General features: G+C 38.7%; 1 protein-coding gene across 1 annotated transcript in view; it reads right to left on the reverse strand.

Moving 5' to 3' along the window:
- The window catches only part of Rs1 (Dead-box helicase Rs1), an 88,889-nt gene that overhangs the window by 24,969 nt on the left and 40,926 nt on the right, over positions 1 to 22,994 (reverse strand). The window contains exons 7-9 of the mRNA XM_083112926.1: positions 21,973 to 22,170; positions 3,986 to 4,130; positions 349 to 483 (exon numbers count right to left, since the gene is read on the reverse strand). Coding sequence (XP_082969052.1) covers positions 349 to 483; positions 3,986 to 4,130; positions 21,973 to 22,170 — 478 coding nt within the window. The remainder of the gene's footprint in view (positions 1 to 348; positions 484 to 3,985; positions 4,131 to 21,972; positions 22,171 to 22,994) is intronic.

Raw genomic sequence — 22,994 nt, forward strand, 5'->3', positions numbered from 1 at the left:
GTTCAGAGAGGGTCATGTGCAATCAGGGTGAAATAACAAAGCATAATCGGGAAATTCTCCAATACACCATATAAAAAATTAAAGCCCTAAATCGATGAGACTGTTAACCTTTTGAAACAGAATTAGATCACGAAAACTTCTAATAAAACTATGCAGGCAGTCTTTTGTCACAACCAGTTCTTTTGATATGCAGCTTGGCATTCTTTCTATGGACTACATACAGAAAAGGTTGATCAGAAAGGAAAAAAAATGTAAATATACTGTGCCAAAAAATACACAAGCAATTTTATGCATTTTTTTTAGTTACAAACTGATTCCTTTTGTTCTTCTTAGTAAAATGCTACTCACAGTCTTAACACCCCTTATGTCCAATCCTCTAGCAGCAACATCTGTAGCTACCAGAACATCCAATTCCTCATTCTTGAATCTTGTCAGAGCATCCATTCGTTGAGGTTGCGTCAAATTCCCGTGAAGCTCTCCAACCTGAAAATTAAATATCATAACTGTTAGATGTGAATAAAGCTGGAACTATAAGAACAAACTTAATTACTTGGTTGATATAAATTTACTAGGCAATGATGTGCATTTTAATGGAAAAATTTGAATATAGATATTCTGATTCTAATACTTGTTCAATTATTTAACATTTTAACAATTTAGTTGTTCATATTAAAAGGTAAAGTTCCCTGTGCATATAGCACCGTGACATGAAGGGTAATTTAGGAGATGTGGGAGTAGCGCCCCAGCCATTCTTGATCTCGGCCATTTTGGAGGTGACGTTATAAGGGGGAATAAAGTTTTTTGTACTTTGACTTTTTATTTATTTCATTAAAGTTTCAGATACAGTACTGAAAGACCATTTTATACTGAAACTGTAGCAACAAGAAAATAAAAACAATAAAAATAACAATAACAAAACAAGACAATAGAAGATGGCTGACGAAAAAAAGAAATTGTTAAACATACATTCTTAGCGATTGTCGGAAACTGTGTTCTGACAAGAAAATATCAGTATTTACAGGCAGGTTATTATATAAGTGGGGGAGCCTATAGTAAAGAGACTAGATAGGAGAGAGAGCCTTGTAGCGGGAATGTGAAAGAGCTTTAAGTTGCGGGTTGGCCGTTCGGGTGCTCGTAGATGAAATTGGTTGACAAGGAATTCAGTTTTAATTTTGCCATTAATGATTTTATGCAAAAATTTCATGTCTGCTAGTTTGTGACAAGTGTGTGGTGACTGGATCTTCAAAATAGACATAATATCTGTTTTATGGAGGTGTCTGAGAGAAGGAATTCTATGGCGAGCAATTGCGAGGAAAAAGCTGAGGACAGAATCAATCCTGGAAAGATTAGTTTTAGAAGCCATATTCCAGATGGGGGAGCAGTATTCAAGAACGGAAGAGATAAAGGATTTGAAAACTATGCTAATGGCTGATTGGTTTTGGATTTCAGGGAACCTGTACAGAATACCAAGGAGACACATGGCTCGTTTAGTAGTATATGTAATGTGATCATTGAAGTTTAGCTTTTCATCGATGATAACACCCAAGATCTTTTTGATAGGAAACATTTTTGATGGGATAGTTTTCGAGAGTATAAAGAGAGATCAGTTTGTTCCTTTTTAAGGAAATGAGTTCTTTTCTTTTTTTACTTTATACTATATTATTGATGGTTTGGTTGGTTTTGCTTAGTTGGAAAGAGACTTCTTTAAAAATAACCAAAAACAACACTTAGTCGGAAAGAGAAAAGAAAGAGAGAGCCACGCTGTACGCGGCCACACGCAGACCCTATTCCACGTGTGGTGTTCCGTATAATAACAGGTATCCCTTGAGAGACCTGTTAAGCAACAGACGAACTTTAGCCTAAATTTCAGAAATGGTAGCTAGAGGCGGCTTTGGTAGTCTTATGATTCACTGCAATGATAACAGGTCATGCATCTTGGAACGACACATTTATTCACAAAGAACACCGCGTGTGGCATAGCCACCACCAAACGTGAACATTTCACTGTACATAAAACACACAAAACAGATATACAAAAGGATTCTGTACTTACATATCAGCCTATTGGACATTATATCTTTCATACCTGGGGGCCACACACACTATTTTACACTCAATAGCCACATCCCGACACCTGGCCACCACTAAAAATTAGGAACTTCATGTTTCCTTGGAGCGATAAAGGCAGTTGGGAAGTGATGGGTGATCTTTCCTGGCTTTTTTTGTATGGATGGCTGAAAACAACATGGACATTGACTCATGTTCCATGGATGTCAGTTTTGCCAACCATGTGGTCTGGACTTTCACTTTTGATGAGGGACATAAAACTCGATACATTGCCGAAATTTGCACTGGGATCCTTAGATGCTGTCTTGGACAAAATATCCCACTTTGTCACACACACTTAGGTCCATATTTACTATATCTGGACCTTAGATCCCTGTTTCCCTTGTGAATCCTTTGTTAACGGCACACACTGCCATTAACGCACTGATTTTTGCCAGCAACTTCACATCTGACCTGCTCTCAGGTGGGTCTGGAATACAAGTGAGCTTGCTCGACAAGCTCAGATCATAAAACGCCATCTGATAGTCCCCTCTTTGACGTCACAGCTTTGAAGACTTCTCATTGGCCAGCTGGAGTCATCTGAGACTTTTTCCTTGTCTGTGGGAGTTCCAATTTCTCCCACCAGATGGCAGAGTTATCAATTGCTTTAAAAGTGTAAACAAAAGTATTTTTTCACCTTTTCTGGCTTAATTATGCCAGATAATTGCAACTGAATTTACTTTTCGTAAATTAGGCATTATTTTACCTATGGGTAAGTGTTATCTTTGATTTTCAATAAAAGATAAAGGATTTAATAAATATGTGATTTGGAGCACATGGTTTTTGGTATTCAAGATGGCCACTGTCAGCCTAAAAATTGTTGTTTCTTTATAAATAAAGCACTTCTACCCATCTCACGAGTGTAACAAATGGTTTGTAAACATTACCCATGATTCTAATTGGGGGGGGGGGGGGTATAGGTTTTTAGGAAAATAGCTCTCACAAGCTTTTTCTGATGCTAACCTGATGGCCCTTGCACTTAGGTTATAGTCTGTGGTTATTTGTGTGTGGGCATGTATGCCCAATGCTGATTGGTCATAACGTGATCAGCTACATGCTCTGGCCACCTTTACCTCTGCCTCCAGGTACCCATTGACAGGACATTGAGCTTTGGACAGGAAGCGGGTTCCTTGAAAATCATCTGTTGTAGAAACAGCAATGAAGTTTCACATCGCCGCCAAAATACATACAGAGATGTTTACGAATTATGTAAGGGTTAGGTAAGCCAGTCATATACTATATCAGCAAACAGAAAATATCAGGAAAGTTTTCATATCGTCACATTAGTAGATACACTTGTTTGTAAACCAGTAGCTTTATTTTAGATCATTCAATTAAATTGATCTTCTTAGTAAATATTATAATTAGCACAAATGTACACACCATTCATCAGGATAGTATTTAATAATAATAATACTGTTCTATATAGTATTGTAAGTATAAATGTAGTAACTGAATGGCTTGTGACATTTTCTAGCAAAACGAGGGTGTTTTGTAGAATGTGCAAACTGTTTGTTGCCATGTAAGAGCCATCACAAACACAACACAGAAAGCAGTAATAAACACAACAAGCAAACCCACACAAGCGAAATACCACAGGGTAGTTCGGCGAGTGCTTCTCCCTGCTTCCCTCTCTCGCGTTTGGAATCGTCCTTTCCAAGTAGTTTCGTCTTCCTTGGCCGGACTGTATGACATGTTCACCTTATACATGTTAATACAAAAGGCTGCATTTTGATGCATTCACATTTTTTAAAAGGCCAATAAATTTCCTTTTCTAAAATAATTTAAATATGCAAGTTATAAATGCACGGGCAGATTTTTTTACACTGGCCATAATGTTTTTTAAGGTAATATGTATTAAATATGTATTAAGTATTACCTTCAATCCAAGTAATCCTAGCTGAATACGAATTTTGTGCACCTGATGCTTTATTGGTACAAAGACCATGGTATGGTCACGGAAAGTACGACAAACTAATGCAGCGAGAATAGCCATTCTGTCTCCTTCCTTATTGTCCCGGATCCTGAAAGTACAAAAGGCATTACTTACACACAGAGACTGCAATTACGTGTCAGGTAAAAAATGGCATCAAAGTAACAGCCAGTTTCAGATTGATGGAAAAGGTACAAAAAGAGGACTAGGGAATAGCGTGTCGTGGAGCGGTGGTCCAGTCGGAATTTTCCTGATACTATACCTATATGAAGTCCCGCACCGTGATCGTGCAGTCTAAGGTATCAGACTTTGGGCTCTGGTTACGGAACACTTGCAGTTTCGAGTCTCCTGGGGGAAGCGTAACAACTTTTCTCCTGAGATTTCGCCCAGTGTATGATACCAGTGGCCATTCACCAACACGAGGAGATTGGGTTGATACTAGGGATGTGACGAAGCTGAAAATTTACCGATGCCGATGTACTCACCAATAATTTTTGGAACTGATACCGATGCCGATATTCAACCGATTCAGATACATAAGATTATTAAACAGAAATAGGATGTTATTTTCTTCATGACAAAAATAAATTTGGTATGTACATTTCTATTGCATATCATATGTATATACATATATATTCTCAAGAGATGCGAATGTACATTTGCATCTACAAAAGGTTATGTGAATCTAGAGATTTAACATTAGTACACAAGCAGTTCTTTGACATGCAAAATGAATTCCTGTTCTGCCAGATTCAACTTCAGAAATTCGAGATTTGGAAGCACTTCTTCTCTTATCGCAAATCTCAATCACTGAATACTGATGCAGCAGGTATGGTCAAGTATTTTCTCAGCACTTGCTTCAGGTTTGAATACTCATTTTTGAATTTCCAATACAACAGCAGATCCTGGTTCAGCAATGTACTGTTTTATTTCCGATTTAAAGTTACGTTGATCCTCTGAATGAGAGTTTGCAATAATTTTATTACAAAACTCCTACAATAATGACGAATCATAACCAAATTTTCAATAAATCTTACAAAACTAGAATATAAAACTCATTAGAAGGTAAAACTCTAGTATTATCTGTACCGGTTTAAATTTTGGATTTTCACGATTCCGATACCGATGCCGATATGTCAATTTCGCCGATTTTCATACATCTATAATCGGCTTCTGACACATCCCTAGTTGATGCAAATGAGTGGTGTAACACGGTCATGGAAAACCTACGACGACAACTCGGAGTTCGTAATTACTGACCACACGTCACCCTGTAACTGGTTGGATGATTGCCCACCTGTGCTGAGGCATGTGGGCATGAGGCCAGCAGTCGGTAGGCAGGTCCTGTCCCTCAAGGTCTGTTGCGCCATGGGTTATTATCTCTACATGGAGCAGCTCTGGGGATCAACCGGCATCTCATGAAGGAAGGGAGTAAAGGCTGCAGAGGTGTAGGGATCATGACTGACATCTCAAACCAAAACTAAAACTGGAGAGGCAAGTTTCTCTCTTGCGGAAGTGAGCGTGGGAGTTTCAGTGTAATTTCAGTTTGGGATAGATTTGCTTCTACGACGTGTCTCTATGTAGACAGATACATATCGTAAGTTATATTTGAAAAGAATTACAAATTAAGAATTTTATTTTATTTAAAATTATATCATATCAGAATTTCAAGTCAAATATTTAGCTTTACCTAGTTACCAACTCAATAATCATATTCACTTTAAGTGTAATAAATTAAAATACTAGGAATCAAAAACAAATGAACAATGTATTAAAAAAATTAGAATTACATTCAACCTTTTGTATCACATACTTTTCATTATATTGATATCATAAATTAAATTTTTGTATTTTAGATTTCAAACTTTTACATTTTTTCATGTTCTTTTCCACTTAAATCAGATACCATGTCGTATTGTGATCACATGTAAAATTGTTCAGTTTGTGAAGATTTGATCGAGATAACCAGTATCAATTATACGACTTTGTCGACGAACAAAATTACCACATGTTATATCAAAGTTCAGTGGATTGGTCAAATTTAAAATAAAAGATTGTTCTCCACCTTATTGACTTATATCTTGCATATATTTGGCAATTCAAAGATACTTATCTGAATGTTCCTTATGAAGATAAAATAGCCGACCATGTTCGTCTTTCCAACACATCACTATTATTATGTCCTTTTGACTTTAACGGCTTATCATGGACTTTTTTAAGATCAAAACACAAGAACGAATCCTTTTTAAACAAGACTATCACGTTTCACGGATTCATCTTGTTTTTATAAGAAAAATAGACCTAATTTAAGTCTCCGTTGAAATTAACGACTCCATCCTCTGAGTCCGCGATCTTTTAGATGATGCAGTGTATCAAAACTCACACTGTTACAACTATATGCACAGCATATCAACTTGTTAATATTTTTTAAGTAATAAGTATACAATTGTACAGTGTTAATACATGAAAATGATTGTAAAATAAAGTTGGTACAATAAAACAGATATTACAATACTCTATTACATATTTTTGTATTTCCTTTTTATTATTAAAGGTAAATAAAAGTTTTATAATTTTTGTGGGAAAAGGGTTTTTTACGCACATCTTAGTTTTTTCCCCTCTATGAGAGTAGGCAATCTTTAACAACTTTATTACTTTAGGATTACTATTAAAGATGCTTATTGTAACAAATCTTAATTTTTTAGTCAAAATTCCACCATAACACATTCCAATTTGTTTGTATGTGTTGGTAATCCTGATCCATCATAGACCAAATTACTTTGCTGAGTTATTGAAATATTTTTAAATACTTGAAGTTTAGATATGTACTTCAATTAAAACAAAGCCAAAGTGATGTAAATTTAATTTTGGGCAAATATAAACCACCAAATACGAACTCAAATCGTAGATTTCAACTGATAGCATTATTTTATTTTTATTTTATAATGGTACACATTATGGTACCGTTATACTTCACATAATTTCAGTTCGGCACCCTGAACTGATCTACTGCCATGGCACTATTAACAGTTTGATGAACTGAAATCTTGAGATTAAGATATCAGTTTTGGAAGAGAAAAATGTCAAGCTTCAGATTTTTTCATCAGTGGTGAATGCAATGTGAACAAGTTCAAGCAATCAGTATTTTCCCACATAAATACCATGTTTGATTTAATAATAATAATAATAATAATAATACAGTGGAACCTCAAGTTTACGTTTCTCAGGGGACAAACATACAGAAAAATGTAAAATCTAGGAAAATTTATTAACATTTTATTGTCTTGGTACCATCAAGATTGAATGTATAATGCAGGAAAATGTAAAATCCGGGAACATAAATCAGGGTTCCACTGTAAATAAAAAACCCAACGGAATCCCAATTTCACATTTTCCTGCATTATACATCCAATCTTGATTTTAAGTTTTTTCAGCTTGGTCCCATGAAAAGCATAAAATTGAGGTTCCACTGTAAACATCATTAGAAAAGACACTTTAAAAGTCTGTCCAAGCTTTCTACTCTATTGCCGTCATCACGGCTGGTCGACAGATGAAAAGGAAGAAGCAACATGTAACGTGTAGCAGTGTTCACGTTACAAGGATGTATATAAACTTAATATTTTCCTTTGTTTGGTATTTATAATTTTTGGGTGTTAATGGTTAATTACCAAGAAAAGTGGAACCCACCTCGTATATAGAGTATACATCCAGATGTTAAATATAAGTTCAAAGAGTTTGTTTCTTTCTGCCAGCAAGCTGAGCTGGAATTTCGTTATCGGGGACAACAATGCGAGAAAACAATCGCTATTGTGTAGAAGCCTGGCAGACTCAACTTTATGTAAACGTTGAAACCGGGGAAAAGACGAAAGATTAGGCTGTCTTCCCAACGCTATATCTGTCGTGTCCCTTGGCGGACAATAATTTAACTAATATCATATTAATCCCTGATTCTTTTACTGCAAGACGGTGTAATCAGAATTTAGTTACGTTAAGGTAAACGAAAGTTATGCCCGCGCAAGACAAAACCTGTATTTAAAAAAAAAAATTGCTTAACATTTTAACGTTGTAAACTTTCTTTCTTTTCTTTGTTGTCTTTTCGCGTGGCCGTTGCAGGGAGAGAGGGGAGTTGGAAGAAGCCCTACTCCCTAGTCAAATTAAATGCTGAGTGTAACAATGAAAATTATATTGCATATTTAATATTCACAGAAGGTTAAAAATAGTAATTTCTGCATGTAGATAATTATGTTCCTCATTGATATTTTATTAATATGTATTTTATTGTAATGTAAAATTGATGTTAAGATAAAAGTTTGTAAATCCTTCACGGCACCGAGAAATCCTATATAAGCAGCGAAGCTCGGTGGCCCGTGGCCTTTGTATTCGAACTCCAGATAAATACGGAACTTGTATTACCGTCTTTTCTTTTCACACCCGTATTTCTGCGTTTACTTCCACGTCGCTACTAGGAATTAGTTTATTCTGGACTATCGTTAGGACAATTACTTAGCTCTTCTGGTCAGAAGGCTTATGTTCTCTCGGTTCTATGCTCCTGGTCAGGAGATATAATTGAGAGGATTGTGATTGTCGTAGGATATACCAGAATTCGGGATCGGTAGATAGACTGTTAGTAGTCAACGTTTGTGTCCCTGGTCAGGGAACACCTTTTCTTATTCTGTGGTCACAGATTAATTTTCAGTTCTCTGGTCAGAGGCTGAAAAGAGAAAAGGAAGTTGGATACTTAACTGAATATCGACAGAACCTAGTGGGAAAAAGGATTGTTGATTGCTTGTAGAATCTTGGTCAAGATCTATAAGTACATTGAGAACCTTTGACCTAGAATTACGAGGGACCTTACATCGAGGATTGAAGAAGCCGGAATAACCCGAACCTTGAGCCGAGGAGACTCAAGCCCCGAAGCGATACTGAGTGTGAAGCCGAGGCTCAATAGACCCATCGAACCAAGTACGATCCAGGGCGGACCGTTACAAGTGGCGCTGCAACGTTTGGGGCTCGAAGTATATATCCGGTGGTTCTTCTGAAATTACGAAACATCGAGATGGCAACAAGAAAGTCTAAACGCAATTCATTGCCGACGATTGTAGAGGAAGACGGAAATTTGCACTTTGATTGTTGCTCCGATCAAGATGAAGATAAGGGGGCATTTCGGTGCATTTCCTGCAGCCAGTGGAAGCATTTCGTTTGTGAATTTGAGGCTGAATCCGTGGAAGGGCAAAATTTAGATGCCGTCCGGTGTAAAGGTTGCCAGGGCAATGACGATGAGAATAAGGAACCTGCTATTGAACTTCCTCCGTGGTTGACAGTTTGGTCCGAAATGGAAGAAAAGAAAAGAAAAGAAAGAAAAAGCCGCAGAAGAAAGAAAGCGACGTGAAGAGAAAGCAGAAGAAGAAAGGAAACGTCAAATAGAAAAGGCTGCAGAGGTGAAAGCCCGGAAGGCGGAAGAGAAAGCTAAAAAAATCGCTGAAGAGAACAGGTGGCAACAGTTCTGGAGTATATTAAGAGAAGAGAAAGCAGAAGAAGAAAGAAAGCAACAAGAAGAGAAAGTCGAAGAAGAAAGAAAGCGGCAAGAAGAGAAAGCAGAAGAAGAAAGAAAGCGACAAGAAGAGAAAGCAGCAGAAGAAAGAAAGCGACAAGAGGAGAAAGCCGAAGAAGAAAGAAAACGACAAGAAGAGAAAGTCGAAGAAGAAAGAAAGCGACAAGAAGAGAAAACCGAAGAAGAAAGAAAGCGACAAGAGGAGAAAGCCGAAGAAGAAAGAAAGCGACAAGAAGAGAAAGCAGAAGAAGAAAGAAAGCGACAAGAAGAGAAAGTCGAAGAAGAAAGAAAGCGACAAGAAGAGAAAACCGAAGAAGAAAGAAAGCGACAAGAAGAGAAAGCAGAAGAAGAAAGAAAGCGACAAGAGGAGAAAGCCGAAGAAGAAAGAAAGCGACAAGAAGAGAAAGCAGAAGAAGAAAGAAAGCGACGAGAAGAGAAAGTCGAAGAAGAAAGAAAGCGACAAGAAGAGAAAGCCGAAGAAGAAAGAAAGCGACAAGAGGAGAAAGCCGAAGAAGAAAGAAAACGACAAGAAGAGAAAGCAGAAGAAGAAAGAAAACGACAAGCTGATAGATCTGAAAATGAAGAACGGTGGAAACAGCTGCATGAAACTCTAAGCAAGGAACAGTCCCAAAATAATGAGAAGTGGGAGGTACTCCACACAACGCTTACAGTTGAGCGAGAGCGTGAAATAGAAGGAATTACTCGTTCCATGGACACTCTGGGAGTGAGTGTAACCGAGATTAAGGAACAGATGACTGCTTATCTAGGGAAAAATGAGGAAGTAAGTTCTAAGGTTGCTGAGTGCTTTGAGAGGTTAGAGAATTTTGGTGAAGAACTACGTCAAGGAGAGAGTAAGGTTTCCTCTTTCTGTGAAGAGATAAATACTAGTATTTCCAGCTTCCGTGAAGAAGTAACCCACAATATAACCAGCGTTCGTGAAGAAGTGGATAACATTGCAAAGAATAACACTTGTGTGGCCACCGAGTTACGTCAGCTGAAATTAAACGTGGAACAAAATATAAGTTCCCTGAGAGGCAGGCTTCAAGGACTTCACATAGATCCATCTCAGCAGGAAACCGCTGTTAAGTCACCTTATGGCTTTGATAACCATCAGTCAGCTGGAGAGACGTCAGATTACGTTGAGTGTGAGGGTGCACGCGGATCTCCGAGTAAGAGAAAGATCTCGAGGAAGAATAATGTTAGGCCCACAGTGGAAGATCTAATTGTTCGAGGTATGGAAGAAAGAATTCATCACAGTAAAATTGTGACCTCTATTGGAAACTCTGATGCTGGTAGGTTTGGGAAAGCCTCGAAGACAGGAAATAATCGGAAGAGACCTTCTTGTGATTCCTCTTCCGAGGACGAAAGACCACTGACAAGGATTCGTCGGAAGAGGCGGAAACCCGGAAAGAACTCAACTCCATCTTCAGATTCGGAATTAGATAAAAAAATCGGAGGACGATATGTCAAATTACCTCGAATATCTGACTTAAATCAACTCTCTAAGTTCAGTGGTAACATTGAAGCTCAAAGTGCACAGAAGTACTTGAAGGAACTAAATGTTAACTTTGAGCTTATGCAAGTTCCAGAGAAATATCGTCTCCAGTTACTATCCAGATTGTTTACCGGACAAGCCGAGCATTGGTTCCAGGCCCATTACGAAGAGTTTAGGGACTACAATGGATTTTGTAAAAAGTTTACTGCTACATTTGCTTCAGAGGAAGCAAAACAAAGACAATTGGACGTCTTGAGAAATAGAAAGTACACTAAAGGCTCCAATCAAACCATGGAAGAGTATGCGTGGGGAATTTATGCTGGGTTTAAGAATCTTTCGCCAGTAATCATAGAAAGTGAGGTCTTGAATTTGATAATTAAACAGATGTCTTATAAAGTCAGACAACTTTGCCTCGTTAACCCACCAAAGACAATGGAAGAGTTAGCGGCATTCCTGAAGAGATATGAAGTCAATGAGGAGGCCGAAAGCTGGAGAGCAGATTGGTTCAAGAGAAATGAAGCTGGGAACAGTAATAATGGAAGGTTTAGAAATCAGCAACCAATACAGAGAAATACAGCAGTGAGACAAGTCATCCGAGAAAACCACGGACCTGCGGGAAGAAATATTAACAACAACGTCCGTAACCATGAGGAACCAAGGACAGGTAATAATGGTTACCGTCAAACTAGGGAGTTTAGAGGAAGAACGTGGTATAGAAGTCGTCCTAATAGACAAGAACCAAGATCTGATCCCGAGACGAGAGCACCAGAAGGAGGTTACGTCGAGAGAAGAAGAAACTCAGCATCTCCTCCTCGAAGAAGAGTCTATAATTCTCCTAACCGGCAATTCGTGACTTCAGGATCTCAGACATATGAATCAGAGTTACCGAGGACATTTGAACAACAACAAGCCGTTGATCAGACTCGTCAGTTCTATTGGAGTGCTCCAGTAGTTCCCACTAACCAATGTTTAAATGGGAATCTTGCTTAAGTTCCGTTCCGCTTGGGCAAGGAAGTAGTAAGGAACGATTAGTATCCAATGGCGAAACTTTTAACAGGGCTTACGAAATCCATTACAGCTACTCCTTAACCAAAATAGAAGAGAAAGCTGTAGAAGAAGGGATTAAGAGGTCTGTTGAATTAACTACTTTCCATAGTACGCCCAAAGTTAAAGCTCAAGTTGCAGACATTCCTGTCGTTTGCTTACTCGACACTGGGAGCGAGGCTTCGTTGTTAAATTTCGACATTTGGATGGAACTACTTGAGAAGTACAGGGGAATGAAACTACAGAAGGACCCAGAAATTCGAATAGTTGGAGTAACCGGTTCGAATCGGATAAGGATTTGTGGGAGAAGGAATATTAGCATTAAATTTAGAGACCAGGAGTTGAACACTGAAGTATTTGTGATAAAGAACTTAGGTGTTGATGTTTTACTGGGCATGCCGTTTCTTAAGCCCTATGGAGCCAATATCTGTTTGTTGGAGAACGAGTTGACACTGCAAAGTAGCTGCACCCCGCTCACTGTTAATATAGATTACGACGGAGGCAAGGAAGCCAGAGTAAACGTCGCTGTGTTGGATAAGTGGAGTGCCAGTGAAGATAAAATTAGGGAAAAGGTTGAAGAAAGTCAGTTCTTGTCCAAGAGTGAACAGGATAGTTTGTTCCATTTGCTTATGAAATATCACCATGTATTTTCAGAAAGACCTGGCTGTGCTAGAGACGTTCAGTGTGAGATATGGTTGAAGGATTTAGAGCCAGTGTTTAGGAAGCCTTATCCGATCCCTGTTGCCAAGCGTGAAGCTTTAGAAAAGGAACTAAATCTATGGAAGGAATGGGGAGTCATTCAACCTTCGAATTCTGCCTATTTGAATCCTTTAATTGTAGTGGATAAACCTCAAGGACAAATACGCCCGTGCATTGATTTTCGTCAGCTCAACAACAAAATGATAGTTCCAAGAAGTTCCGTCGAACCCATCCATGAGTCTTTGCAACGTTTCAGAGGATCCAGGTTCTTTTCCAGCTTGGATCTCGCGTCTGGCTACCTTCAGGTAAAAATACACCCTAGCCACAGAAAATACACCGCTTTTTCTTATCGAGGTCGCCTATATGAATTTACTCGGATGCCTTTTGGACTTTCGAATGCGGTCAGCACTTTTGTCTCAGTCATGCACAAATATTTTGGTCCAGAGAGTGAGGAGTATCTTACCGTGTATCTGGATGATTTACTTGTTCACTCCAAGACGCTTCTAGAGCATTTACAGCATTTACAATTGGTCATAGAACGATTGAGAGAATGTGGAATGACCATTAAATTAAGGAAATGTGAATTTGTCAAAAAGGAGATTCGCTTTTTAGGGCATATAGTATCAGGAGAAGAAGTAAAACCTGACCCTGCTGGTAATGAAGCCATTTTGAGATTTCCTCGGCCAGTCTGTAGGAAAGACCTCCGGAAGTTCTTAGGTCTTGCTAATTGGAGAAGAAAATTTTACCCTGGATTAGCACAGGATGTAGAACCCTTAAGTCACCTCCTAAGGAAGGATGTTAAGTGGAGCTGGGGTGAAGAGGAAGAACAGGCGTTCCAGAAAATTAAGATTACGCTAGTTACTACTGGTGCCTTGTCTCAGCCAGACTTTAATTTAAGCTTTTGTCTACAGTGCGACGCCTCTGCTAAAGGGTTAGGCTGCATATTGTTCCAAGAACCAGAGGGTGGCGAGAAAATTGTAAATGTTATCCAATATGCAAGTCGAAAACTGAGGAACAATGAGAGACATTATTCCATCCATGAACTGGAGTGTCTGAGTATCATTTTTGGTGTGGAGAAATTTTCAGTTTATCTAAAAGGCCAATCATTTAAAATATACTCAGACCACAAGGGACTCGTCTGGTTAAAAAACTCTCAGGATCTTAATAGCAGATTAACTAGATGGGCTTTGAAACTACAGGCTTACCAATTCCAGATTATTTACGTCAGAGGAAAGGATAATGAGATAGCTGACACTCTTTCCCGGTATCCTGTGTCCGATTCACCAGAAGGAGATATTCCGAAGACACTTTTTAAGGTGAACTATATTTGGCAAGAACGGGAAGAAACTGAGGAACTGGAGAAGTGGATTGAAGCTCAGAGGGAGGACTTGTTTTGTCAAAGCATCTTGAAGATCTTGGAAGCTCCAGAAGAGACTGATACCATTACTCAAGGTAGAACTAGGAAGAATTATTGTCTACATGGAGGTTTATTGTTCAGAAGAGTTCAAGGTGAATCCATTATTTGGAAGCTTTGTGTGCCGGCAATATTTGTTTCCCAGATACTTAGAGAAAATCACGATAACCTAGGACACTTTGGCATTACAAAAACCAAAGCTAAAATAAAATATAGATATTTTTGGCCCAAACTATCCGGAGATGTTATTCGGTATGTTAAGGACTGTGAGATGTGTGCCAAGACAAAAATGGATAAGATAGGAATCCTGAGAGAGAAGCTTCACATTTCACCCAAGGTTCCTCATGAGATGCTGTCTATTGATATTATAGGCCAGCTACCAACTTCCCATGGGTTCTCCTACATTTTTACCGCCGTTGACATTGGCACGAAATTCGTTTCGGCCTATCCTCTGAGGAGAGCTACATCTCAGGAGATCGTGAACTTATTGGAGAAGACGTATTTTGCTCACTATCCTCGAGTAAAAGTCATCCTCTCAGACCGAGGTACCCAGTTCACTTCGACAACCTGGAGCGAGTATATGAGAAGGAAGGGCATTACTCATGTCTGCACTACAGCCTATCATCCCAGCAGTAATGTGGTAGAGAGAATTAACCAAGAAGTCGTCCGTCTTTTGCGGCTGTTTTGCTACAGAGAGCATACTCGTTGGGCCACCTTCATCAATGATGTGGTTTGGTTATTGAACAATTCCGTCTCCTCTGTTACGGGATATGCTCCTTCTGAACTTTTCTTCAATAGAGCCATCCCGGAGGAACCTCATGAAAGGTTTTATTGGCCTGTACCACAGGATGAGAAGACGACTTGGGCCTTTAAATTATATCAAGCTCAAGGGAGAGAAAAAGCCCAACAGAAGAAGAGAAGAGTGAAGAATCAAGGACAAGCATTGATCTTGAAGGAAGGCAAGCATTGATCTTGAAGGAAGGCAAGCATTGATCTTGAAGGAAGGAGATCTGGTTCTAGTAAAGAACCGTAAGCTGAGCTCCAGTCGTCGCCAAACCATCTCCAAACTCTTCGAGGTGTACGTTGGTCCATACATCGCTACCCAGATGAGGGACAACTCCGCACTTCTCCTGCAGCCGTCTACAAAGGAGCCTGTAGATCGGGTTAACTACCAGAACCTAAAGAAGTTCACCTGCTCCCAGGAACGACGGAGAGAAATCCTCGGAGAAAGCCAGATTTCTTGTGACTAGTGTGGAACGTCAAGAGTTGTCAGTGAATTGTTTATGAACATTAAGTGAAGTTTTGAAAATTTTCACAATTTTTCTGTGAAAGAGAAAATTGTTCAAATTTTCTCCTAGGAAGCGGGGCAATTGTAACGTGTAGCAGTGTTCACGTTACAAGGATGTATATAAACTTAATATTTTCCTTTGTTTGGTATTTATAATTTTTGGGTGTTAATGGTTAATTACCAAGAAAAGTGGAACCCACCTCGTATATAGAGTATACATCCAGATGTTAAATATAAGTTCAAAGAGTTTGTTTCTTTCTGCCAGCAAGCTGAGCTGGAATTTCGTTATCGGGGACAACAATGCGAGAAAGCAATCGCTATTGTGTAGAAGCCCGGCAGACTCAACTTTATGTAAACGTTGAAACCGGGGAAAAGACGAAAGATTAGGCTGTCTTCCCAACGCTATATCTGTCGTGTCCCTTGGCGGACAATAATTTAACTAATATCATATTAATCCCTGATTCTTTTACTGCAAGACGGTGTAATCAGAATTTAGTTACGTTAAGGTAAACGAAAGTTACGCCCGCGCAAGACAAAACCTGTATTTAAAAAAAAAAATTGCTTAACATTTTAACGTTGTAAACTTTCTTTCTTTTCTTTGTTGTCTTTTCGCGTGGCCGTTGCAGGGAGAGAGGGGAGTTGGAAGAAGCCCTACTCCCTAGTCAAATTAAATGCTGAGTGTAACAATGAAAATTATATTGCATATTTAATATTCACAGAAGGTTAAAAATAGTAATTTCTGCATGTAGATAATTATGTTCCTCATTGATATTTTATTAATATGTATTTTATTGTAATGTAAAATTGATGTTAAGATAAAAGTTTGTAAATCCTTCACGGCACCGAGAAATCCTATATAAGCAGCGAAGCTCGGTGGCCCGTGGCCTTTGTATTCGAACTCCAGATAAATACGGAACTTGTATTACCGTCTTTTCTTTTCACACCCGTATTTCTGCGTTTACTTCCACGTCGCTACTAGGAATTAGTTTATTCTGGACTATCGTTAGGACAATTACTTAGCTCTTCTGGTCAGAAGGCTTATGTTCTCTCGGTTCTATGCTCCTGGTCAGGAGATATAATTGAGAGGATTGTGATTGTCGTAGGATATACCAGAATTCGGGATCGGTAGATAGACTGTTAGTAGTCAACGTTTGTGTCCCTGGTCAGGGAACACCTTTTCTTATTCTGTGGTCACAGATTAATTTTCAGTTCTCTGGTCAGAGGCTGAAAAGAGAAAAGGAAGTTGGATACTTAACTGAATATCGACAGAACCTAGTGGGAAAAAGGATTGTTGATTGCTTGTAGAATCTTGGTCAAGATCTATAAGTACATTGAGAACCTTTGACCTAGAATTACGAGGGACCTTACATCGAGGATTGAAGAAGCCGGAATAACCCGAACCTTGAGCCGAGGAGACTCAAGCCCCGAAGCGATACTGAGTGTGAAGCCGAGGCTCAATAGACCCATCGAACCAAGTACGATCCAGGGCGGACCGTTACAAACAGAAGTTCCAATATTGCTACTTGCTGTGTCTGCATGAAGATGTTGTTGAAGTCATACAGTGTTGGTAAGTACTGACTTGTTCTAGTTCATGTTAGAAAAGGACAAATTTTTAAATTTGATTGAATTGTACCAAGATGAATCAAGATTACGAAATACGTAGGCGTACCCAAAAGAAACCGAACTAATTTTTTTGTGAACTTATTTATTCACAATTTAAGTACAAACCTTCAATACCCTTCAAAGTACTCTCCACTTGCATTAAGACACTTGTCCAATCTTTGATTCCATTTTTCAAAACATTTTTTAAAGTCATCTTTTGTGATGAGTGACAGTGCCTCCATTGTTTTTTCTTCACCTCAGCAACATCAGCAAAACACTTTCCTTTCATGTCTCCTTTCATTCTAGGAAACAAAAAAAAAGTCGCAAGGGGCAAGGTCGGGTGAGTATGGGGGTGAGGAACAGGGGTCATACCATTTTTGGTCAAGAATTGTCGTACAGACAGGGCTGTGTGAGTCGGGGCATTGTCATGATGGAAAAACCAGTCACCCGACTGCCACAAATCGGGCCGCTTCCGCCGCACACTGTTGCGCAATCGTTTCAAAACTTCTAAGTAGAAAGTCCAAGTCACTCCCGACAGCTCCACAATTTGTTCAATGGTCCGTCGTCGATCTTCGTTGATGATTTCACGAATTTTTTCAACATTGTCATGTGTTCGGGCCGTGGAAGGACGACCAGAAGGAAGTTTGTCATTAATTGACATTTCACCATTTTTGAAACGGGAAAACCACTCAAACACTTGAGTTTTCCCCATAGCATCGTCCTTGTACGCCATTTTTAACATTTCAAGAGTTTCTGTTCCACTCTTTCCGAGCAAAAAGCAGAATTTCACCGCCGCACGCTGTTCCCGAAAATCAGCCATTGCAAAAACGACAATTACACAAAACAGCTGTCACCCTAAACTCCACCGAAACTTGTCCAGACCTGCTTCAGCGACGGCACTCGGCTTACGGACTCAGGAAGGTTCGCTCTATGCGCTCCTAGTGGCAAAACGTGGTACTACAAAAGCTCTGCCCACCACAAAATTAGTTCAGTTTCTTTTGGGTACGCCCACGTAAATTATTGTTCACATTATTGGGGTTTTTAATATGTACTGCTTCCTTAAGTCTCATTCTATTTTCCCCTTTGGCATGAGCTAAAAAGGAAACCCAATCTGAAGGCAATATTGATGGTTGGTTACAACAACATGTTTGGACAACCTAGAACTACTTTCTTTCCTCCAAAATATAAAGTAAGTGGTCTGAAAATATGTCCTTGATAGGTGTTTTACACTGTCCTATATATTATATGTCACACTCCCATATTATACTATAGATCCCAGAGTTTGTAGTAAGTTTTAAAACCCAACTAGTTTTTTTTTCCTGTAGTAGTTTTGGGTTTGTATGCCACTCTATACTTGCATTTTTCTAAGATATGATGGAATTTTGTGGATTGGCCTGGTTGGTACACATGGGATACCTATCCATTATTGAGAGAGTCCTCTTCGCTTTTGGGACAGCAATTGGCTTGGACAGACTTCTAAAGTGTCTTTTTGCATCATTTCTCTTGTAGTTACAGCATAAAAACACAATTTTTGATGTAACATTTTGGGAGAACACACACTCCCTTCATAACACATTTAGTTTGATTAAACATTAGGTTTTTTATTGTGCTGTTTACTTCTTTCTTGTGTTGTTTAACACATGACCGCTGTTAAGACGTTAATATCTCTTCGAATCATCGGAAATTCCTTGACTTTTGTTCTTTTTACGTTGAGAATATATTTTTGATTTAAAAATTTTAAAAAATAAATTTATTATGTAGTTATTCATCAAAATACCTCCAACCGCGGGAGCGGTCAAAATGACCGCTATGCATTACCCTCCATTTTTTTTATGCAAAGGTAAACAGAAAAATGCAAACCTCCTTTCGGGAGATGTATTACAAAATTCGCCTCCAAGTTACTGCCACCTGGTGTGTCATTTATTAGATTTATCACTAGGTGGCAGCAGCTTACAGGTGAATGTTCAATCTCTTTGTTTGAGCCGAATAGGAAGATGTGAAACTTTGCAAGCACTGTCTTTGTTTGTCGTCTTGATATTTGTTTCTTGCACACGTGAGCAATTATTGTGCTCTACAAATGGCTGAACGTGGACTAACAGCTGAAGATATATATCAAAGTATTTAGACTCAATTCAGGACATAAATGCTGACAATTCCGATGGAGGTGAAAGTGAAGAGGATCCCGACTTTGTTCCACTAGAACAAGACATTGAATCGAACCATTTGTCAGAAGATGAAGAAAACGAAGCAGCACATGTTTCTACAGTTCAACGGGGAGCAAAAAGAAAAAGCGCAGTGTCTCCAGGTGAGTCTCCTTTTCTATCTGGAATGAAATAAAGTGCTAAAGATGGAAGCGAATGAACTGTAATTGATGCTGATGTAAATGTTCCTGGTAGGCTCCAGCACATAATGTTTTACAAGAAAAGCCTGGCCCGTCAGGATTTTCTAAACGAAATATCCTTGAAGGAAAGGTTTCAAGTGCATGGCGTATTTTGGTGAATGAGAGGATGCTTCGTCACATCAAATCCTGCACTGAAGAAGAAGCTTGTCAAACTGGAGGAAATGTCTGTAGTGTTAAATTACAGGAACTTCATTCATTTATCACAATTTTGTATGCTCGCGGAACACATTGTGCGAAAAGTCTTAAATTAGACAGTTTGTGGGACAGTACCTGGGCACCACAATTTTTTTGTGAAACCATGGCTAGGGACAGATTTCGTGAATTAATGCGATATCTGCGCTTTAATCATAAAACAACAAGGTCCGAACACATAAAAAGTGACAAGTTTGCGCATGTGTCCGAAATATGGAATTGTTTCATTGAAAATTGTGGCAGAAGTTTCATACCAGGAGCATACATCACTGTAGATGAAGAGCTATTTCCTACAAAAGTTAGGTGTAGATTTGTGCAACCCATGGCAAATAAACCAAACAAGTTCAGCATTAAATTCTGGCTTGCAGTTGATGTCGACAGTAAGTACCTGATAAATGGTTTCCCTTATTTGGGTAAAGAATAAGATCGCCCAGCAGATCAGCCTGTTGCAGAATATGTTGTACTTCGCTTGATGGAACCCTTTGTTGGAAATGAAAGAAATGTCACAACAGATAATTTCTTTACGTAAAGGAAACTTGTTGAAACCCTGAAAGCTAAGAACACTACCTTGGCAGGAACAATAAGACGTTCAAGAAAAGAAGTGCCTCAGCAGGTAAAATCATCTCGTCTAGAACAGTATTATACAGTTCTTCTGAGTAGTGCTGACAGCACGCTCACTGTGTATCAAGGAGAAAAAAAAAAGAAAAAACGTTCTAATTCTCAGTTCCATGCATTCATACATGTGTATTGGAGGTGGTGTAAAGAAACCACCTGAAACTGTCAGCTTTTCCAACAGCACAAAGTTTGGTGTACATGTAGTCGATCAGATGGCTCATAAATTTTCCGTAAAAGCAGCATTGTGGCAGTTCATGTATTCTACAACATTTTGGACCTAGCCGCTCTCAAGCATATATTTTGTACAAGAGTATAACTGGCGAAAATTTTGGTAGTCACTTGTAACTCATGGAACTTTCTCAAGAACTCCGAGAAGGAATCAACAGAATCCTACAGCCCAATCTAGAGATTGTCTCCTATGAACCTCCAGGAAAACGACAGCATCGAGAGTGCCAAACATCCAAATGCAGAAACAAGACAGGAGACTTAAGTAAGCAGTGTGGAAAAGCAGTATGTGGAAAATGTGTCAAAATTGTTAAAAAAAATACTGCACCAATTGCATTGCAGATGATGCCAAATAAGTAAATTTATTGTTATTGCATGAATTAATTTTATTTTTTATTTGTATTCATGTTTGTGAAAACAAGAATGGGGTCATGTATTCATTTCTGTTAGGGATGGGCAGATATGAAATTTTGGCTGATACCGGTAAAGTACCGATATAACATTTACCGATACCGATAACCAATATTCTACCGATCCAATATAAAATTAGAAATGGTCCTTGAAGAACCTGAAGGTTCATTGACCTCCTTAATAAATGTGTGTTTCAAGGTGACTGCAGTGAAAAAGAAATTTCATATTTATACATTTACTTTTTTAGAAAGTAAGGCATGGAGATTATCCATAAAAATTATAACAAATGGCAGAATTTTGCACTAAATTATCATATATTTAACGATATATCGGATCGGTAAAATAATTGGTAATTTTACCTATAAACCGATACACCGATATTAATCGGTCCCATCCATAATTTCTGTGAAATTAAAGATGTGTACTGAAACAATTAAAAAAATATTAACAAACAAAACTATAAATATAACCCACTTTTTCCATCCATGGCGGTCAATGTGACCGCTGTCGCAGTTCTAGTTATAATCAAAAGCCCGCAGTTCTAGTGTTAACAAAAACATTATCAGCATCTGATGTAAAAGTTTTAACCAGATGGGCTTTAACTATCCAGGAATATGACTTCGTGGTACAAAGCATCAAAGGAAAGGATAACATAGGACCAGATGCCCTAAGTAGAGCCCAGTGTGAAGCCAAGATGACCCACAGGAGGTTCGGGACTTCTTTATAAATGCCTGTGTTAAGGAAGAAGTGCCGTATTTTCAAGAAGAAGCCTGGATGCAGGGATTGTAACATAAGATAATAGTAATTAAACACTGTCAGTAAAATAGTCAGTTCAGTACTAAATATTAAGTGTTAAAATTCTCTAGCATTGAACGTTACAAATGATAGAAAGCATGGTGATTGTAAATTTGCCAAGAAAGCCTGATTTTCTCGTAATGTGTTAATGCATCTCTAGGTTCCTTATTGCAGTGTGACTGCAAGTTTCCAGTTACAAACCTTATGAATTCCTGGCGAAGAGTCAAGGCCACCTGTTGGTTACTGTCCACAAATATCCTCACGGGTTTCTTCAGTGAAACTGCAGCCAAATCTTCTACTGCATCCGTCATGGTAGCTGAAAACAACATTGTCTGTCGAGTGACATTGCATTGCCTTATAATCTCCTTCATTTGCTCCGCAAAATACTCATCCAGCATCCTACAAACAAACGAATGATGACATGTAAAAATACTTAATTATTGGATACCTTTCTTTCTTTTTTTTTTTACTGAAAAATTAGTTTCTAAAGTAGTGTCCCATAAGTGTGGAAGCATAGGACTTACTCCGATCTAGTAATTTTTGATAGGCAAATTACATCATTAAATGAAGTGGAATGAATGCAAGCTATCATATGGGGCACGGTAAACACTTCCACATGTTTTTGACTTTCTTTTATATTTTGTTATTGTACGTTATGACATCTGGAACACAGGTTGAATATGTGTTCCTTGCCGGGTTGGTTCTGGCAGGAAAAAAACAAATAAAATACTTAATTGGTTTGTTGGTCCTGGGTTCTCATCCATTTCCTCACCAGAGCTCTCGGAACCAAGGAATCAATTCACAGGCAAGAACTTACTGAATCAATGTTGGAGGGCGATTGCTGAAAACTCGCAAAAAAGAGCTTTATACATTTATTTACAAACAAACAAGGCTCGGATACTTCCATTACGTTCTCTATTTTACATTATTTACATATTTTCTCTAATGTGAGCACCATGGCTGAACCCCCACAAAGATGGTCTGTAACTCATGGGAGGCTGCTGAAGTCCATAAAATAATTTTCCCTCCAGCTATAAGTTTCATACACAATGTCTCTGTCCTCGGGCAGACAGGCCATATTTATACTAACCCCCTCACCGCATGGGGTGAGGGCTGAAAGTTCAAACCCATTGGCTCTTTCAAACTACACTCTTATGAACCATGGAAGCAATCCAAGAATACAAAACTCTCTACATACAAATACATAGGGGCATGCATATTTA

Source organism: Lepisma saccharinum, chromosome 27 (genome assembly GCF_977018435.1).
Source record: "Lepisma saccharinum chromosome 27, izLepSacc3.1, whole genome shotgun sequence".
Classification (NCBI taxonomy): Eukaryota; Metazoa; Arthropoda; class Insecta; order Zygentoma; family Lepismatidae; genus Lepisma; species Lepisma saccharinum.